A 19,471-nucleotide genomic window follows, 5' to 3' on the forward strand; every position below is an offset into this window, starting at 1 on the left:
ACAAAGGCAGTTTCATGGTATCTGAATACAACAGTTTAAACAATACAAATCAGCTGCCAAAAAATGAAACCCAAAAAGGTCTAAAAACTATCTTTATCATCATCAAGCATTTCATTTATCAAGCAGAAGATATGGTTACCATAGGAAATATGAGTTTATAATATAAATCTGTTAATAAAATCTCACACAAAAAAGATGACAGATGATGAGCATCATTACCAAAAAAAAAAAAAAATACTGTGAAAAACAGCAAAGGGTAAAACCAATTTGAAGAAAGCATGGAAACAGATCCAACTAAGAAAAGTCATTCAAAGAAATTTAAGGATGAAAATGTAATGACAACAACAAACAAAAGAAAAATGGAAAAGATCTGTGAAGATTTTTTATAACAAAGCCTTTTTTTAACCACTGAGAACAAGTCAGCCAACAAACTCTAACATCATCCTCCCTGATGTGCTTGAAGAGGAGGTAGAAATGATACAAATGGACGACATGGTAGAAAAAATCCCACAAACATGGGAAAACAGCTGGATTAGACATAGGAGATGTACAGAGGAGAGAACCCTGCTTGAGGCAATACAATTGTGATGTTACTGAGGGATCACTTCCCAAGGTATTTGAAAGAGGGGAAGCTAAAAAGCATAGCAAAAAAAAAAAAAAAATCTCAGATCATAATAGCACCAAAAAAGGCAACCACGAGAACAATTATTACTGTACTAAATGTCTACCTTTTTTATAACAAATTATTTTCTAATACATATTTTTTTTCTGGAAATATATCAAGGGCCTCCTCAGTGTGAATATTAGTAGGGGACAGATATACTGCACACAATATTCCATTATATGTCATATCTTGACCATTATATGCCATATCTTGACCATTATACAACTGACTGGATGATGCCTAAGATATAAGATCTCACTGTGCCATTTTTTGATCATTCAAACGGCATTTTATTCCATACAGAAAAACACTGTTTCAAAGGCTATCTTCTAACAAGGCGTTTTCCATTGCTACATTAAACTTATTCAAGGCTTCTTGAAAGGTATAACAGAGATAACATTGTTTAATGACTCTTTGTAAATATCAACCTATGATAAAACAGAGAGATTTATGCCTGCCAAACATGTTTGTCCTGTTAATGAAGGAGACGTAGTCCAGTGCCCAAGCTGAAAAGGGATTTCTTCTGGACGATGAGGTCCCCCAAATACTCCTGTTTTCAGATAACGCTACTCTTTGCATCAAGCCCTCGAACACTGTAAAGACTCATAATGACTGAAGAGTTTAGCCTTCTCCTTTGCACACAAAAAGTCAAGTGGATGAAGAATGTCTATTGTCCAGATGATGACACATAGTTAGATGAACAGAGATTATCTATCAGTGTAAATATTTTGGACAAAGAGTAAAGTGGATGAATTAATAGTTAAGTCCACAATTAAAAAAGAGGAGAATGTGATAGTTCGCTTTCAGTAAACTGCAAAGTTCCTTTAATAACCTCAAACTTCTCCCCGAAATAAAGACCCATCTTTTTAGAAAGCAATATTTTACCAGGGTGTTGTTTGGCTATAGGTCATGGAACTCCAGGGTCTCTTAGGAATTAATTAAAAATGAGTATTACCCACTGGTCCGTGGAATGGCACATGATATCTACAAGCAGGCTGCAACATATAACCAACAAGGAGCCTTAAAGATGAACCACAGTAAAGTGTGTCACCAAGGAAACATATTTGAAAAATAAGGTAGGCTGGGAATGTGACAAATTATTTCTAAAATTCTTTCTCATTCTAAATTTATGATATCATTATCTAAATAAAGACAAAAGTGCAGAACCTATGAATATGTGTCTTTATTGCCATGGCTAAAGATTAAACCCCAACTCATGTCTGAAGTAAGGGGAAAAAATAGCAAATATAGGAATTTACAGGTTATTCTTTCCCTATCCCCACAATGAGACTATGAACTTCTTTAGAGTAGGGACTGTTTTTGCCTTTCTTTGTATCCCCAGTACTTAGTACAGTGCCTGGCACATAGTAGATATTTAATAAATGATCATTAGTTGACTGACTTGCATTTTACATGTATGTTTATGATTGGATTTAACAAGTCTTGCATCTCAGAACAAAAAATTTATGAAACACTTCATACCTCTAAATCATCTAGGAGACTACTTGAATACTATAAATACATGGTAAATATTTCTTGAATGAATGAATGAATATTGTTGAAGAGTTCTTACTTAGATAAATAATAATAAGTCTCAGAATCAAAAGCCTAATGAGAATCACAATCCATGAAGGTACTTAATATACTTCACTGTGAAATCTAGCTGGAAATTAGGCTTGTTATATAACATGAATTGCATTTGGTAAGATCTTAAATAATTTTCTTTATAAAACTATCACACCAGGCCTACCATGTAGTGAAAAAGGTTATAGGGGTCCATAAAACCTCAAACTAGTTAGTTCTATATAATTCCTTCTAAAACATTATTCCCATTGTTACTCCTTATTCCTAATAAATGTACCCATTCAACCTCCCAATGACCTACCCCCTTTATCCTTGTTAACAATGAGGTCCCAAAAATCATAGTGCAGTTTACATAGCTGTGAAATCTACACAGACTTTTGGGATACCCTGTATTATATTAGTCCATCAGGAAGCTTCCTCAGATCTTCTCCCCACATCACTATTTCACTTGATGATATCATTTTCCTTGAAATCCTCTTCAATGGAAGTGATGTTCCCATCATCCTTCATGCTTAAGGCTGAAAACTATCTGCATATTTCTTACTTACAATTAGTAATGCCATAGCACTGCTGCCACAATTACTCAGTAACGTACCCTCTTTGGAACATAACACTATCTGATTATTCCACCCTATTCTCCACCTACCTGCTTATTTCTCATCCCCAAAGTGAAAAAATCTTTTTCCTCCTCTTTTCTAGCCCTTTGACATTATTAATAGGGTGATATGGGAAGTAGCAACCTAAATTTCTATGGCAGGTACTCAAAACATGTGGTTGAAATACCTACTTGCTATGCAATTTCTTTGGTATAGAGGACTCCCAGATGTGGAAATTGCATCTATCAACGTAGGCTGGCACCTGCTCTTCAACTTTAGAGAGCTGACCAGAATACTAAGACACTAGGTAACTTGCCCAGGGTTGGAGACAGTATTGGCAGAGGTGAGATTCCAACCCAGCTTTTTCTTGGTTCTACAACAAGAACTCTTTTATATAATAATGGGAGTAAAATTAAATAAGCAATAATAACTTACATTTACAACATACTTTAAATGATTTAAGCCATAATACCTCTGATGTGAGGTAGGTCATGAAAGTACTATTATCCTCATTGTATAGATAACAAAACTGAGGTTGTTACTTGCCCAAATCATCCAAATATGTGCCAAAACCAGTATTTGATTCTTTCTGAACTCCAAGTTTATTTCACTACCACACTGCCTTCCACAGGGAAAGGTACGTAGTAAAATATCAAATAAAAATACTGAACTGCATTTTTTTAATTGAAAACGAAGGTGAGTTTAAATTATTATACATAGTTTGATATTCAAAATAACAATTTCTCCTCTTGTGATTTTAGAGGTATAACTAAGAGAAATGAAATGTGATCAAAAGAGAGTATGAATCTCCTCTTCATATCTTTAAGAACAATGTACAATTATCTTTCTAAGATGATTCTACATGTTTCCTCTTCAGTCCAATATTTTTGTGATTTCTCTGAAAATCCCTTCAGTTTTGTATTTATGGGATTCTTTTGAGAGCTTGGCAGGGAACTCCCAAATATACACAGATTCTTTATTCTGTTTCTCTATCACTAGGCTATAAAATCAAAAAGGACTGGAATATTTCATCTCTAATGTGGCTACTTTCCTAACTCCAAAATAGGAGCAGAAGTAAATTTTACTAGTGGTCTTCACATAAGCCTTTAAAATATTTTCCCTTACACCAAATGACCAAATCATTTGTAATTCCTGCTTCTTTTCCATCAGTATTTACAAAGAAATGAAGTTCTTTTTCCTTTCTACATGTCCTTTTTGAATATGTATTTTCATTATATTATTATCTACAGAACCACATACATTTTAACTCTCATTAGCCAATTCTTTATTAATTCTTGGATTAAAAATATGCCCCTGGGCATTTGGGCACATGTACAAAAAGGAATACAGAATCCAAAAGCATTAAATTAAATTATAACAGATTTCATAAATAAAATAGCCATGACTCTATGGAATTTAGAATGTGCCAGACCAAAAAGACAGGTTCTGAATCTAAATTAGATTACTTAGTTCTGAAAGACTTTTGTAGGTTACACTTCAAAAGAAGGTATATGGCAAAGTTCCAAAACGATCTCACAGTGAAAAAAGAATTGTTTTACTTCCATAAATACACTAAGTAGGGTATAAGCAGCAGCCCCCACTCTTCCTACTATATGTTGTCTTATTTCACACTTTTTAAGGTTTACACAACAGTTATGCGGTACCTGAATCACTTCCCATGGTGCCTGAAACACTGCCCATGTTGCTGTTATGTCCAAGACTTTCATCTAAGCAGCTGACACTTCCTTCTGCCAAACTTGTGTCTGATTCTGCAAAGGAAAACATTTTAAAATATTTTAAAAATATTTCCAAGCGTAAACGTATTTTTAACTGCACACCTCTACAATACACAGTACATACAGTTCAGTGTGAGTGGTGAAGGCACACCCAAGGGAGATATTGAAAAGGTAAGGTAAGAGTTTCTGGCCAGCTACATTTAAAAAAAAATTTCACCACTATGGGCAAGAAGCTGCTGGATGGGGAAACAAACACTGACTATCACTATGAAATAGTAGTTTCTTATTAAGTGCAACACAGTGCACACCTACCACAGGGAAGTAGAAAAGATCTGATGCCACTGTTGCAATGGTAATTACTAGACTTGGGAACCCTTTTCCATCTGTGCAAGTTTTGCCTCAAAGAGAAGAACTGGATTTCATATTGTCTTATCTACTGAAAGATTGTCTGGAACTTACTGGATTCTATACATATGAAGATATTAGTCAAGTACAGTAATATACTCATCTACTATGAAAATACTATAATTAGACAATAAAGATACAATTTCAAGTCACCAAAATGAAATTTCATTTGCTTTTCACTAAGAAGTAAGAAGACAGGTTGATTTCAAATTGGTACTTGAATTGAGGTTGGAAATCAACCTTGCCTTTTATTAGCATTAAGTTAATCTTAGTAAAAGAATGATGGTTCACATGAATAACAAATGAAAGGATTCATTAGCATCACTTTATGCATTCTGATTTTCCCCTTTCGGTTCTCAAAAAAATTATTCTGGAAAACCCTTTCATCATCCCTCCAAATATCTTCCCTTTATGCATTTCTCTCAAAGGTTACAGAAGGGCACTGTTGAAGAATCAGGATGAATAGTCAAAATATCTTAAGATTGAAACATCTCAGATTATAAAAGATCTCTAAATAAGAGATCTCTAGTTTCCTTCGAGGCGGCTTTGCTCAGAGACCATCTCCTTCAGCAGGTCTTTCCTGAAATATCCACTTTTTAGTTGTCTGTGGACACCCTCATGGAGATTATGTTCTATGGACTTTGTAGGTGATCTGTACTTGTTTATCTGTGCATATTCTACTTCCCTTGTAGAATTCCAAGGTCCTGGAAGGCAGGAGACTGCTTTAAGTTTTGCCTTTATAACTCTAGAATCTGGGTCCAGTTATTTGTATGTAATGGGTACTTAATACTTGCTTGTTGAATGAATAAAAGAAGTCAATCAACTTAAATGCTTGTATTCTGACAATAAAATGAAATTACATGTAATTTTCAATTTACTTTGGAATTTTTTATTACATATGGTTTGGGGAGATTAACACATTTTTCATTTTTATTTCCAGATAGCTATTAAATTTCAGCCAAAAATCAACAGATTAAATATAAAACTTATTTTAAAAAACAATTTTTAGATTAAAAAGTATTCATAGGTATTTTTCCCATTTCATTTTATTCCTTGCCTTTTCCCACTAAGTAGCATCTTCCTCTCATTGGTACATCTGCCCATAAAATTCTCCTACTTGACAACTCTATCCCACACTCTCCTCAGAGCTACTAACAAGAGGTACCTCTGGGAATTGCAAAGTGCCATATTTAAAATCTCTCAGCGAGATGTATAGGTTTTCCCATGCAATCATAAGGGAGCCTTCAAATCTGAGTTTTGGAGCTAATCTGTGACAACTGATAAGCACAGTATTTTCACATTTATATATTTATGTTGTTCTAATATACTTAAACAATATGCATATTAGCACTGAATTTTTCTATAAAATTCTTATCAGCTCTCCTTAACTTTCAAGAGACTTGATGTGCATATTTTACGGATCAGGCTGTAATTCACAAGTTTCATATGCAAAAAAGATCTCATCCAATATTTGGAAGAGAGAGTTCAACTTAAATCAACAAATATTTATTAAATGCCCACTATTAATGTGCAAAGCTAGGTGCTGGAGACACTAGCCTAAAAAAATCCCAAAACAAAACATAGTTGATACCCTTAAGGGACTTAGAACATAATGATTCATTTACATCCTTTACCTCCTTAGTTCAACTGTCACTTATATTTTAATAGAGGATTATGAGTTTGGAACTGGAAAGAATCTTAAAAATCATTTAGTCTAATCCCCACATTTTATAGATGAGGAAACAGAGTCTGAAGTGACTTGGCCAAGGTCATACAAGTGGAGTCAGAATCTGAACCTAGATTCTTTGAGTTCTCTTTCCACTCTAGCATACTGTTTCCCTTTCAAAGCCCCAACACTACACAGCCCCCACCATTTGCCTTCTCTGCTCCTACATGCATGCAGCTGCTGAATAGTGCCAGAAGACCATCACACATGTATCTGTTATCTATTCTGTTTTGTAGGTCCTTGCAGCTGAGATACAATCACTTTGCTTTTTCCTAATTAAGTCCTCACTGTGATTGTTCCAAACCTTTTTTTATTTGCTCAGGTTTTCCACACACTTTTCCTTGGCCCTTTCTCTCAGCAAAGAATCTCTCCTCATACTTTGCTGAGGAAAAGGCTATTCTTGAACTCTCTCTACTCCCCTGTTCTACGCAGAAAACCCCCTTGACATTGTTCTCCATTTTTTTCCTTTGCTCTAGTGTCTGATAAAGAGATGACCTTTCTCTGTGTGAATCCTGGCCTCACTACTTATGCCTTTTATCCCATCCCATACAATCTTTGTCAGCAATGAGCACCGTCTTCCTCTAATCTTCAATTTCACCATATCCAATCCTACTTTGTCTCATCAGAATATATCTTCTATTACATAAGAGATAGCTTGAACTAGATGCCCTATAGACGTCTCAAACTCAACGTGTCCAAAAGAGAACTCATATGCCATCCACCCCACACACAAACCAAATCCACCTTGCTTCTGAATTTCCCCATTACCATAAAGGGTACCACCATTCTTCCAGTCCTTCAGTTTGCACCTGTGGTTCCATCCTCACTTCCTCACTCTCACTCACCCTACATATCCAACCACTTGCCAGATTTTGTCATTTCTATCTCTACAACATTTCTCTCACATCTCCTCTCTTCTCCACATGGCCACCACCCTAGTTTGCTTTACTTCTCACCTAGATTATTGCAACAGCCTCCGAGATGATTTCCCTGAACTAAGTTTTTCCTGACACTAACCTATCTTCCATATAGCTGCAGTGATTTTCCTAAATTCAAAGACAATCCCAAAGGACTCCAGAGAAAGAACTGAAACTGTCTGAATGCAGATGAAAGCGTGCTGTCTTCTTTTTTTCTTTCTTTTCTTCCTTCCTTCCTTTCTCTTTTTCTTCCTTTCTTTTTTCTTATTTGAGTCTTCTACAAAATGACTATTATGGAAATGTGTTACATGACTACACATTAGTATTAACTATATCGGATTACTTGCAGTTTTGGGGGGGGTAGAGAGGGATAGAATTTGGAACTCAAAGCTTTTTTAAAAAGTTAAAAAGCAGCGCTGAGCTCTAGTCATACCGTCTTATTCAACTCTTCAACACGACACTGTTTCCTATCTCCATGCCTTTGCACTGACCTGTGCCTAAAATGCCTCTCTTTTTTATCACCACGTCTCTGAAGTCTTGGTTTCTTTCAAGACACTAGTGCCACCATAGACATGAAACCTGTTCCAGACCTCTCAGCTGTAAGTGCACTCCCTGCCTCCCAGAACTCCATGTTCCTTTTATATGCCATTATTTACACACACACACACACACACACGTAGATGTTGTTTCCCTCATCAGAAAGGAAGCTTCCTAAGGCAATGTCTCTTAGCATGGCTCCTGATATTGATTAGCACTTACACTGTCGATTGCACGGTGGCCCTGTGTGTCTTTTATCTCTCCTCCCTTTCAAAGAAAAGTTCTATGCTTCTTGTCTCCAACCCTCTCCTCTAACTTCTCATTCCATTGCAATCCTGTTTTAGACATAAAACTGCTTTTTCTATAGTAACCAATGATCTTTTTAAAAAGATTTTTTTACTTTTCAAGTACCCAATATTTTTAATGTAGCTTTTCTTCTCGTTAACCACCTCCCCTAATTGAACAAATTAAAAACAAAACAAATCCTTCAATATATACTACATAGTTTGGCAAAACAAATTCTCCTATTAGCCACTCTCCAAAAATGAAATTCTCTTTCTACATTTTAAGTTGATAAGTTCTGTTGGTAGGTGAGTGGTATACTTCATCTTCATTTTTTTTGGAGTCGGGTTGATCACTGTGTTGATCAGAGTTTAAAGTCTAAAATAATTGTCTTACTATTTCTGCTCATATTATTCAGCATCAGTTCATAAACTTGTCCGTTTCATCATTTGTTATGGCACAATAACATTCCATTCTATTCATAGACCACAATTCGTTTAGGCATTTTTCAATAGGAAGAAAACCCCTTAGTTTCCTATTTGGAGCTACTATGAAAGGAGTTTCTATAAATATATTTTTAAACAAAGAGATACTTTTATTCTATAACTGATTTCTTCAGAGTAGAGGTCTACCATAGCTGGATAAAGAGGCATGCACAATTTGGTAACTTTCTGGACTTTGTTCCAAACTGATTTCAAAAATGGCAGAACCATTTCAGAGCTCACCTCCCAGGGCACTAATGTATCTGCTTTCCCATCTCCTCCAACACTTATCATTGTCCTCTTTTGTCATCTCAGCCAGCTGTATGGCTGTGATGTGAGACCTCACCAAAGAGGACTGAGCTCCTCAATGCTAAGCGTCCTTAGCTCTAATCTTCCTTCATTTTGTCACAGCTCTGACACTGCTGCTCACCCTTTCCTTTTTCAATAGTCTCTCCTCTCTGGGTTCTGTGACATTGTTCTCTGCTTGCTCTCCTCCTAATCTCTGGGAAGCTCCTTCCCAGGTCGTTTGCTTGACCCTCATCCTAGTAGACAAAATACTAGAGATAGGAAGACCTGAGTGCAAATCCCACCTCAGACACTTACTAGCTGCATAACCGTGGATGGGTAATTTAACCTCGGCCTCAGTTTTCTTAACTGTAAAACAGGGATAATAATAGTGCCTACCTCCCAGGGTCATTGTGAGGATCAGATTAGACAGCTGTAAAGCGTTTATCACAGTGTCTGGCACATAATAAGGACTATATACTTTATCCCTTCCCTTCTGCCTTCTCTTGCATGTGCCTCAGGGCTCTGTCCTGGGCCCTTTTTCTTCTTTCCCTATGTACTCTCTGGGTGACTGCATCAGCTCTCATGGGTTCGAGTATTATCTCTATACCTATAACCCCCATATTTACATATCTGTCCCATTCTCTTCACTCACAGAGCCACCATCACAGTTCAGGTTAGGGTAGCATAGCTGCTAACTCAATATTCCTAATGCATGGCTTTAATCATGTCACACCTCTGAGCAAAAATCTCCAGCGGCTCCATTTTATCATTAGAATGAAATAGGAACTGCTCTCTTTGGCATTAAAGTCCATCAGAATCTGGCTCTAGCCTCCATTTCCAGGATTATTGCACATTATTATTCACAAACTTTACCTTTCAGCCACATTAGCCTACTTGCTATACCCCAAACATGCCATTCTAGTTCCCCTATCCCCATCTTTGAATTACTGTCCCCCATGCCCAGAATTCACCTCGTTGTCACCTCAACCCTTCAGAATCCCGAGCTTCCTTCAAGTTCAAATGCTCCCTCCTCCCCAATGAGGATCCTGAGCCCTCCAATCCCTAACACTCCCACTCCACTCCAACCCACCAATTACTTGCTATTTACTTTATATATGTATTCACGTTTCTCCTATATTCTTCTCCCTCTCCAGTGAAATGGAAGCTTTCAATGGGCAGACACTCTTTTCTTTCTAACATTGTATCTCCAGGGCTTACTTAGCACAGTGACTAGAACACAGTGGGTGTATAATAAAGTCTTACAGAATTACAGAATCAATCAATAAGCATTTGCTAAGTGTTTACTATGTGCTAGTCACTGTACTGAGACCTGGGGATACAAAGACAAAAGTAAATAGTCTCAACTCTCAAGAATACATTCTAATCAGGAAGACATGTACACATATAAATATATGGGTAGGTAGGTGGCTCAATGGATAGAGTGCCTGGCCTAGACTCAGAAGACCTGAGTTCATATCTAGCCTCAGACATTCACTAACTATGTAACCCTGGGCAAGTCACTTAACCCTGTTTGCCTCAGTTTCCTCATCTGTAAAATGAGCTTGAGAAGGAAATGGCAAACTACTGCAATATCCTTGCTAAGAAAACCTCAAATGGGGCCACAGGAAGTTGGACATGACTGAAATAACTAAACCACAACAACAATATGCATGTGTGTGTGTGTTGCGGAGTATATATATAAAATCAAAATCTGTGGACCCAACAAAGGCCCAGTCCTTCAAGCATATGCAGCCTGAACTGCCTGGTGCCAATTCACATGGATGCTTGATGTGCCTGCTCCAGAAGTGTGCGACGTGGAATATGAAAGGTTTTGACTCTCCACTTTGGATCATGCACAAGTATTCTGTGACTGTTCTGGTCACATATTGAGTGATGAAGAAAAGTCTTTTCATTAGCTGATGAATTGGAACTGAAGGTCCATACAAAAGGAACTAACCAGTTTATCTGATGTCATGGTGGAGATCAGTAAACAAACTACTTACTATAAGCCTTTGGGTCAGAAGAGAGAAGTCATGTCAGTCATTTACTCTCTCTATCCTAACTGACATGAAGCCATGAGCTCATGGCATTGCTTCTTCTCTCTCTGTTGTGTTTTATTCTTTCTTACTATTAGATGGATACATGTTGGAAATAGGTTGGATTTGCCCACAACCTTATGATTTTTTAAAGGTTGGATAGGCCACCAGAGAAGTCTAGGAACTGGAATCTATATGAGTCTGCTAGCAGTTGAGCCTGGAAATCCAAACTACTTGACCCAGCTCAGCAGCAGATCAACCAGGCATCTGAGATGCCATGTCTTGTAAGTAAAAGAAGAACACCATCCATCAGCTATGCTACATTGGAAGTGAACTTGATAGGGGTGAATCCTTTGGAGTTTAACCTCACTCTCCCTGAGGTAAAGGGGAGAATGTGTTCTGTTTGCAGATGTGTTTTTGTACTTTGGTTCTTACTATATCTTTTTAATAAAAATAAATAAAAAAATTAAAAAAAATCCTTTCATAAAAGCTGATTGATTTTAATTGCTTATCAATGAAAGCAAGGAAATATCATCTAGCTGATACTGGGGCAGTAATCAGTGGTAATTGATACTAAAGGAAATACACCATGTATGCTTGAGTTGACATACTTAGAATGAACCCCACAGCCCCTCAGAGGTATCCCCAGAACCCAGGAAGAAGCTGAAGAGAGGAGAGAAATGGCTCCCCTCTGGGGACCAGGTCCCCAGAATGAGAGGTAAGGTAAGAGATCCCAGAGTTTACTTTAAAAGTGTTATATAAAAGTTGTTGTTATCATCATCACTGAAGAAGAAGGATTTAAGTGGTTTCTTGAAGGAAAAGTTGGATCTTAACAGACTTTTTAAAAATTCAAGGTACTGACTAACAGGATCCCTTTATTTCAGAACATTTTTTTCTTTGAGAGAATCTACTTAAATACTTAAAGGTATAAGTATCATTAAACTTTAATTAATTAAAAATATTTGGAGACATTTCTACAGCACTTTATATACATTCACTCATTTAAATCTTATCATAACCTGCCAGAAAGGTACTAGAGGGATGGTTCTCCCACTATAAAGATGACAAAACTGAGTTTCAGAAAAGGTAAGATCACAAATCAGTATCAGACACTGGATTCAAATTCTGCTCTCACTTGACTCCAAGTCTGGTGTCCTTTCCACAACACTGTTAAAAGGAATCAATTTAAACAATTGTGGTTCCTTTATAGAATTATAGAATGGCAGAGCTGGAAAAAAGAACACCAGACAACATTTAATCCAATTCGTACCTGAATAAGAATTTTCTCAAAAAGCAGACATCTAGCCTTTGAAGACATTTGGTGAGGAAGAACCCATTACCTCCTGAGACAGACTTTCCAGTTCTGCGCAGTTCTAAATTATTAGGAAGTTTTTCAAGCCTAAAGCTGCCTTCTGCTATTTCTTCCCACTGCTATTTATTCTGCCCTCTGAAGCCAAGCAAAATAAGTCTACTGCCTTCAAATATTTAATCAGAGTGCTTAAAATGTTGCACCCAGAACTGAATATACGATTCCAGATGTGATATAAATGGGTACTATATTGAATCCAATACTCTAGCCAGCCCTTCAAGATCTTTTGAATATTGGTTCTGTTAACCAATGTGTCATCCCTTCCCACTTATCATCTGCAAATCTAATGCACACATCAACTATGCTTCATAGCATACAAGGCTTTTTATACTTGTCATCCTGAAGGATTTGAAATGCTCTAAAAATACAGCACATAAGATGCATCTATATATTGTCCATTTGCTCTAAAGCATTTCCCAATAGATTTGACAATATCAACTGTAACATCAGAAGGTGTTCTATCAAGAAATGTGACAAAAATAAGAATCCATTCAGATATGAAATTGATGTTGTTGATTTCATCCTATGTGGATGCAATTTCTACCTGGTATCAAAATCCAGTCAATCTGCCTAGTTTTAAATCTAAGATCCCAGGACACTATCTCTTCAAAAAATATATCATTTACATAAACTTCATATGTTTCATGTCTTTCAAATTTCCAAGTATTTTAGACTGATTCCTAATGAATAAAGAAATGTGTATATAGAAGGAAAGACACAGGATCAAAAAGTTAACTGCCTTAACTGGATCTCTAGATTGCTACATGGTACCACTGGGCAGCTAGGTGCAGCAGTGGATAGAGCACCAGTGCAGGAGTCAGGAGGACCTGAGTTCAAATCTCACCTCAGACACTTGACACTCACTAGCTGTGTGACCTTGGGCAAGTCACTTAACCCTAACTGCCTCCTCCTGGGTCATCTCCAGTTATCCTGATGAATATCTGGTCACTGGATTCAGATGGCTCTGGAGAAGTGAGGCTGGTGACCTGCACAGCCCTCCCTCACTCAAAACAAAAGTCAAGTGCAAGTCATGTCATTATTTCTCTGATGGCATGGTCTTCTTTGGCGACAAAGGACGAACACACACATGGTACCACAGAATTATTTATTAATACGGTTTTAAACCCCCTCCCCAACTGCTTTTAAGAAGAAATAGTTAATTTGGATCAATCCAATGATTCTCTATTTGCCATTTTCATCTTGCTAAGTGTTCATGTTTACAAAGCACAGTTTAGTATCCCTACATGCTTGTGAGGAATTATTTGTTAACAAAAGATTGGGGAAAAACTGCTTGGCAAACAAACAGAATACACATTCAAAGTTCTTTTATATATTTTCATAACTAAGTACAGTTTCTCCTGGAAAGCACAAAGTAATATATGAAAAGACTAGAACAGGGGAGGGGAACCTGTGGCCTCACCTCACCCCTGAACTGGAAAATAGCATCAATTTGTATTAGTTTTTTAAAATGTAGCTTAGCACAGGTCATGTTCTATCAAATTTTTAAAAATTCAAATCTGTTACTTCATTGTCAAAGGAACTCATCCTTTCAATGCAAATCAGCAAGTGCTCTTTATCAATGTTTAAAATATTTATCAATTTTATTTATTATCAAGTTGTCTATAGCAAGTCAGTGACATTCCTAGGGTCACACACACAGTCAATTATGCTTAAACCTGAACCCATACAGTCTGGATTCCAAGATCAACTTCTCTATCCACTCACTCCATGCTGTTTCTCACGGTACTGAAATAACAGAAATTAAACTGAAGTAATAAGAATTTCTGTGATACTTTATCAAAATAATAAGTTATATTACACATATGTGCATAGCTATAAAGAAGAAAGACTCATTCTACAAGGCATACACACAAATCAACCTAATCAGTTTATACTCATAAAAAATACACATTAATGACAACTGACAAATTCAATGTGTGATTTAGTAATAGCTTAAAATACCATATTGAAGTATTAAGCCAATTAGAGACCCAAAGTAAAATGTAGTGTAGTACATAAAGTTTTTAAATGCCAAAGTTAACACACATGCGTCCTGAGCACACACATGCACACAGACAGACAGACACGCATACACAAACATACGCACTTTTTGGCATGAATTAATTTTAAATTTATCTCAATGTGAAGTGTGCCCTCTGCTGCACAAAAATAAAATGACAATAAATTGGTAATCATGTACTGCATATATTTGTTATAATAAAGGCCAGATACTCTGTATTAAGCAGGAAATTCTCAAATTTCATTTTTATGTTGTGCCTGCCAATGAATTCTCCTCAAGTCTTTTGAATTAGAACATCATGTTATTCATAGGACACCCCCCCCACACACACATATACTCTTTTCTTTCTTTCCTCTTTTCCTTTCCCCAGTTTTTTTCTTACCTCCCTAACTCCCTTTTCCCCAAACCACAAGTTTGCATTGTATAAATAAATAAATACAGCAAATGAGTAGATCAAAATGACCGCTACACAAGATCAACTCAAGCCCCAACTCCACTTTAGGTTACAGAACTGAACTACAGCCCTAAAAATTCCATTTCCACATTTTTAGAGAACTTGATTTTCCATCAAATTCTGATGGTTGGTCCACTCTTAATGTCCTGAGTCAACACCTCGTCAGACACACTTGTCTCCATACTGGTGCCATTCACTGTCTAGGGTGGACCCTCACACCTTAGGGTATGACCACAGGCATAAGATTTGCCCTTTTAACCTATACTGGTATATGTGAAATCTGGCCATTTTTAATAGTATAAAATTTCTTTTTGAAAAAAACCCCTGATTTTTCTGACAAACATGCTTAAATTTATTTTAGAGGACATGTACATGTACCTACACACACACACACACACACACACACACACACACACACACACACACACACAAATATACACTTTGGTCTTTTACATTTCCCCTCTCTATTCCAGGGGAGCATGTGTTCCCTGAGTACAGAAGAGAGAAAAGTGTCCTCCACCCACCTCCCACATTCTCTCCTGGATCCAACTCAATTTTTAAAAAAAAATTATCAAGTATGTATTATGAGTAAAGGCCCTGTGCTAGGTCTCAGGGTTGAAACAAAGATGAAAAGCACTGCAGTAGTGGAGATAAGGAAATCAAAATAATTAAAGCACAAAGGAACATGCAGTAAATGCATAGGGGAAGTACAAAGTCTCACAAGAAATTAAAGTGGAGAGAGAACACTTCTAGCTGAGATATTGGGTAAGATTTCAAGGAGGAAGCCACATGAGTTGTCTCTTGATGGTGTTTCAAAGGGAAGAAACTGGTAGGTAAGGGGAGGTGGAGGGACTGAAAAGGATCAGGAAATAATCGATTCAGAGCAAAAAGTGACCCTAGAGATCACCTAGTACAATTCACTCATATTACAGATGAAGTAAAGATCTCCCAAGAATAGTGGACCAGTCAACTAGCATTTATTCGGAGCCTACGATGTGCCAGGCACTACACTAAATACTGGGGATACAAAGAAAGGTTAAAGTCAGTCCCTGCTCTCAAGGAGCTCAAAGTCTAAAGGGAAGGACAGGGAAGGCAGAAGAGAGCAGGGTGAGTTGATGGAGAAGTGAGTTAGCTCAGCCAGGGCACTGAGTATGTAAAAGGAGGCTAGAGACAGATTGTGACAGGTCTTGAGTATCTCCTGCTTGAGGGGGTTTGGATTTTATTTTGTCCAGTGACAAGTCATCATAATTTTGAAATTTTTTAAATTTATTTTTTATTTTTTAAAGCACAGAATTAATGCTCTGGAAGTAGTGGAAGATTTTTTGGAGTGTTGAAAAACCAGAAAGAGAAAACAAGAAACAAGAAACTATGGGGATCTGTATGTACATCAAGGTAGGCCTCTTCCTCACATTACCTATTCACATTTGCACCTACTGGGGAGCTCCAAGTAGATATCCCAGAGGCAGCTTTAAATTCAGTGTGAGTATCTTATCCTCATAAGTGCTTCCTAGTAATGACCCATCCACTTCTTTTGATGATTTTACTACCTACTCAATTGGGTGTCCAAAACTCATCACTCCTTTTCTCTTTCACATCCTGCCTCTATTTCATTTTGAGTTACTATCCATCTTACCCTATAATATTTCTCTCCAACATCTCCTCAGTTCTAGACAGGCACAAACCTCTCATTACTACCTACATGACTAAGTATTCTCCTTGCCTCCAATTTCTCTTTCCTCTAACATAGCCTTCAAACCATCGCCATGTCTGATCATTCTATAGAACCCTTCACCCTTCAATAGTTTCCAGTTATCTATCAAACACAGCCTAAGATCTTTAGCCTAGAATTCAAGGCCCTCCCAAACCCTGTTGTCTCCAAACTCATCTTACACTGTTCCTTCCATGTGTGCTATGTTCTACCCAAATTATACTACATTTTGTGCCATGTACATGCTCAGTGATTTCCCATATCTGTGCCTTTGTTCATACTTTTCCCTTTGCCTAGAATGCTCTGCTTCTTGAAAACCTACTCATTCTGAATTTCCTGCCTCCTTCAGGAATCCTTTCCAGAACTCTAACAGAAATAGTCTTTCCTTCCTCCAATGTTACACAGTGCTTTATCCAGTTCTGTACTCTTATTATATTCTATTCCAAATTATACTTGCATATTGTATTTTTTTTATCTCTGTGTGTGTCATCTTCTCTTTCTAGACCATTTGTTACCTACCTCAGTGCTTAGCATAATACTTTGCATACAGTAGGCACTCAGTAAATGGTAATGAATGTTTATAGTCCTAAAGGTAAAGAGGGCTGGAACTAAAGCAGAAACAATGTGAGAAGAAAGATAGGGATGGACGTGTAAAATGCTGTGAGGGTAAAAGCCACAATCTTGAGATATTTGACTGAATGGGGACGGGGAAATTGGGGAGAAGAAAAAAAAGGAGTCCAATATGATTTCAAGGAAGAGGAGAATTAGGAGGAACAGATTTGGATTTGAGAATGGGAAACTGGTGACTTTAGGACATGAGTGAGAAGTGTCAACAGGAAACTAAAAATTCAGGACTCTGGGGAGAAGCCAGGGCTGGAGATAAAGAGTTGAGAGAGTCATCCACAGCACTGATAGCTGAAGCCAGGCACTAAATAAAATCACAAAAGGAGACACTATAAACAAGGAAAAAGAAAGGTTATAGGACAGAAATTTGGAAGATACCCATATTAAGAAGATGGAGAAAGAAGAGGAGCCCCCCAAAAAAAGAGACAGACCAACTCAATCCAACTGCATGATATTCACCTTCACACACACCATATTCCAGCCAAACGGGTTGCTTTGCTTTTCCCCACACTGGGCACTCCACTTTTACCTCCTTGCCACTGCAGTTTGTCTCCAAGGCCTGGAATATACTCCTTCCTCAATACTTCTTGGAATTCCTAGGTTTCTTTCAAGCTGATGTGGTTTTTCAGATCCTCTTAATTCTTAGTGTTCATCCTATCTCAAGTATATACTTAACTTTTAATATGCTGTATTATCTCAGTAGGAGATCAGTGCCCTTAGGGCAAAGCCCGCCTTTTTTTTTTTTTTTTTTTTTTTTTTTTTGGTATTTGTATACCCAGTAACTAGCACAGCATTTTGCTTAGCTATTGTACACTTAAATCGTGAAATTAAAAAAATATGAACACCCACATCCACATAGTAAAAATGACCAGTCCCATTGACTTCTACAGGAAGAAGAGGACGACTTAGGCACATTCATTCATTGCTTCACTTAGTTATTAAGTACCTATCATCACAAGGTATTGTGGGTATGTGACAGATCAGAAGACATTTTGGAGAGATTGAACAATCATTAGGAATGAGGGTACATGGTAGGAGAGAGTGAGTCAGAATGCTTTCTTTGCCCAACAGATGAGATGTGGGGAGATTAAGCTTTGAAAGTTGGCTGAGGGAACCTATGTTCAAATCCTTTTTCAAGCAGTTTTGATAGCACAGTGATGTTGGACAAGTAAGTAAGTCACTTAAGTTCTTTAGGTTTCAATTTTCTTATCTATAAAATAATGAGATTTTGAATGGATTACTTCTAAGGTGTTTTCCAGCTCTGAATCTATGATCTTATGAGAAATGTAATCCTCCATTTACAAATTTTTATTAGGAAGTTAAATATGTAAAAAGTTATGGAATATATCTACATTAATTTGGTATTTAAGTATTCAAATGATGCAACTTCCTTGCACTAATTTTACCTTTAAATCTTCAGTTTATAACTTAAATTTTAAAGCTATACTCCCTAAACTGATCATTTCAAAGTTGGCCATGAAATAAAATTTTAAACGAAACACTAACCTTTTCCTGTAGGATATGAAGCACATTAAAATTCAACTGAATTCAATTCAAATAACATTTCTTAAGAGCTACCATGTACAGTGAGTACACAATACTAGATAATTGAAATTTAAAATGGAAAACCTGAAGGATTTGACCTCAAGGAGCTTATAATCTAGTAGAAGGAAAAGGCATGTACACAAATAACTATAACACAAGTCATAATGTACTAAGTGTGTGGGAGGCTTAGCAAGCCAGTGGAGAACAGCTCCTGGGATTTAAGGGGCTACCCTTCAATGCTGTTCCTGATTTTTGGCAGTTCATGAGGCAATGCTGTTCACATTTTCTGGGTAAGGTGAGGGTGGGGGAAGAAGTGAGGAGTTGGTACACTAGGTGATGATTTCTATGGCTGGATGAGAAAGAAATTTGGTTTGGAAGGGATAGGGGAGATTTATCCAGAAATAAACACAGACCAGACCCAAGATTGGACTTTGATATATAAAAAATGCAAGGGAAAATGCTACAACAGATGGGGGAGGGGGAAGGTATTTCCATAAA

The 19,471-nt window shown here is 37.1% G+C and overlaps 1 protein-coding gene across 1 annotated transcript in view; it reads right to left on the reverse strand.

The window, feature by feature from the left end:
* Positions 1-19,471, reverse strand: part of IFIH1 (interferon induced with helicase C domain 1) — a 99,885-nt gene that overhangs the window by 47,302 nt on the left and 33,112 nt on the right. Inside the window, exon 4 of the mRNA XM_072612160.1 lies at positions 4,509-4,613. Within this exon, the coding sequence (XP_072468261.1) occupies positions 4,509-4,613 (105 nt within the window). The remainder of the gene's footprint in view (positions 1-4,508; positions 4,614-19,471) is intronic.

This window comes from Notamacropus eugenii, chromosome 5 (genome assembly GCF_028372415.1).
Source record: "Notamacropus eugenii isolate mMacEug1 chromosome 5, mMacEug1.pri_v2, whole genome shotgun sequence".
Taxonomy (NCBI): Eukaryota; Metazoa; Chordata; class Mammalia; order Diprotodontia; family Macropodidae; genus Notamacropus; species Notamacropus eugenii.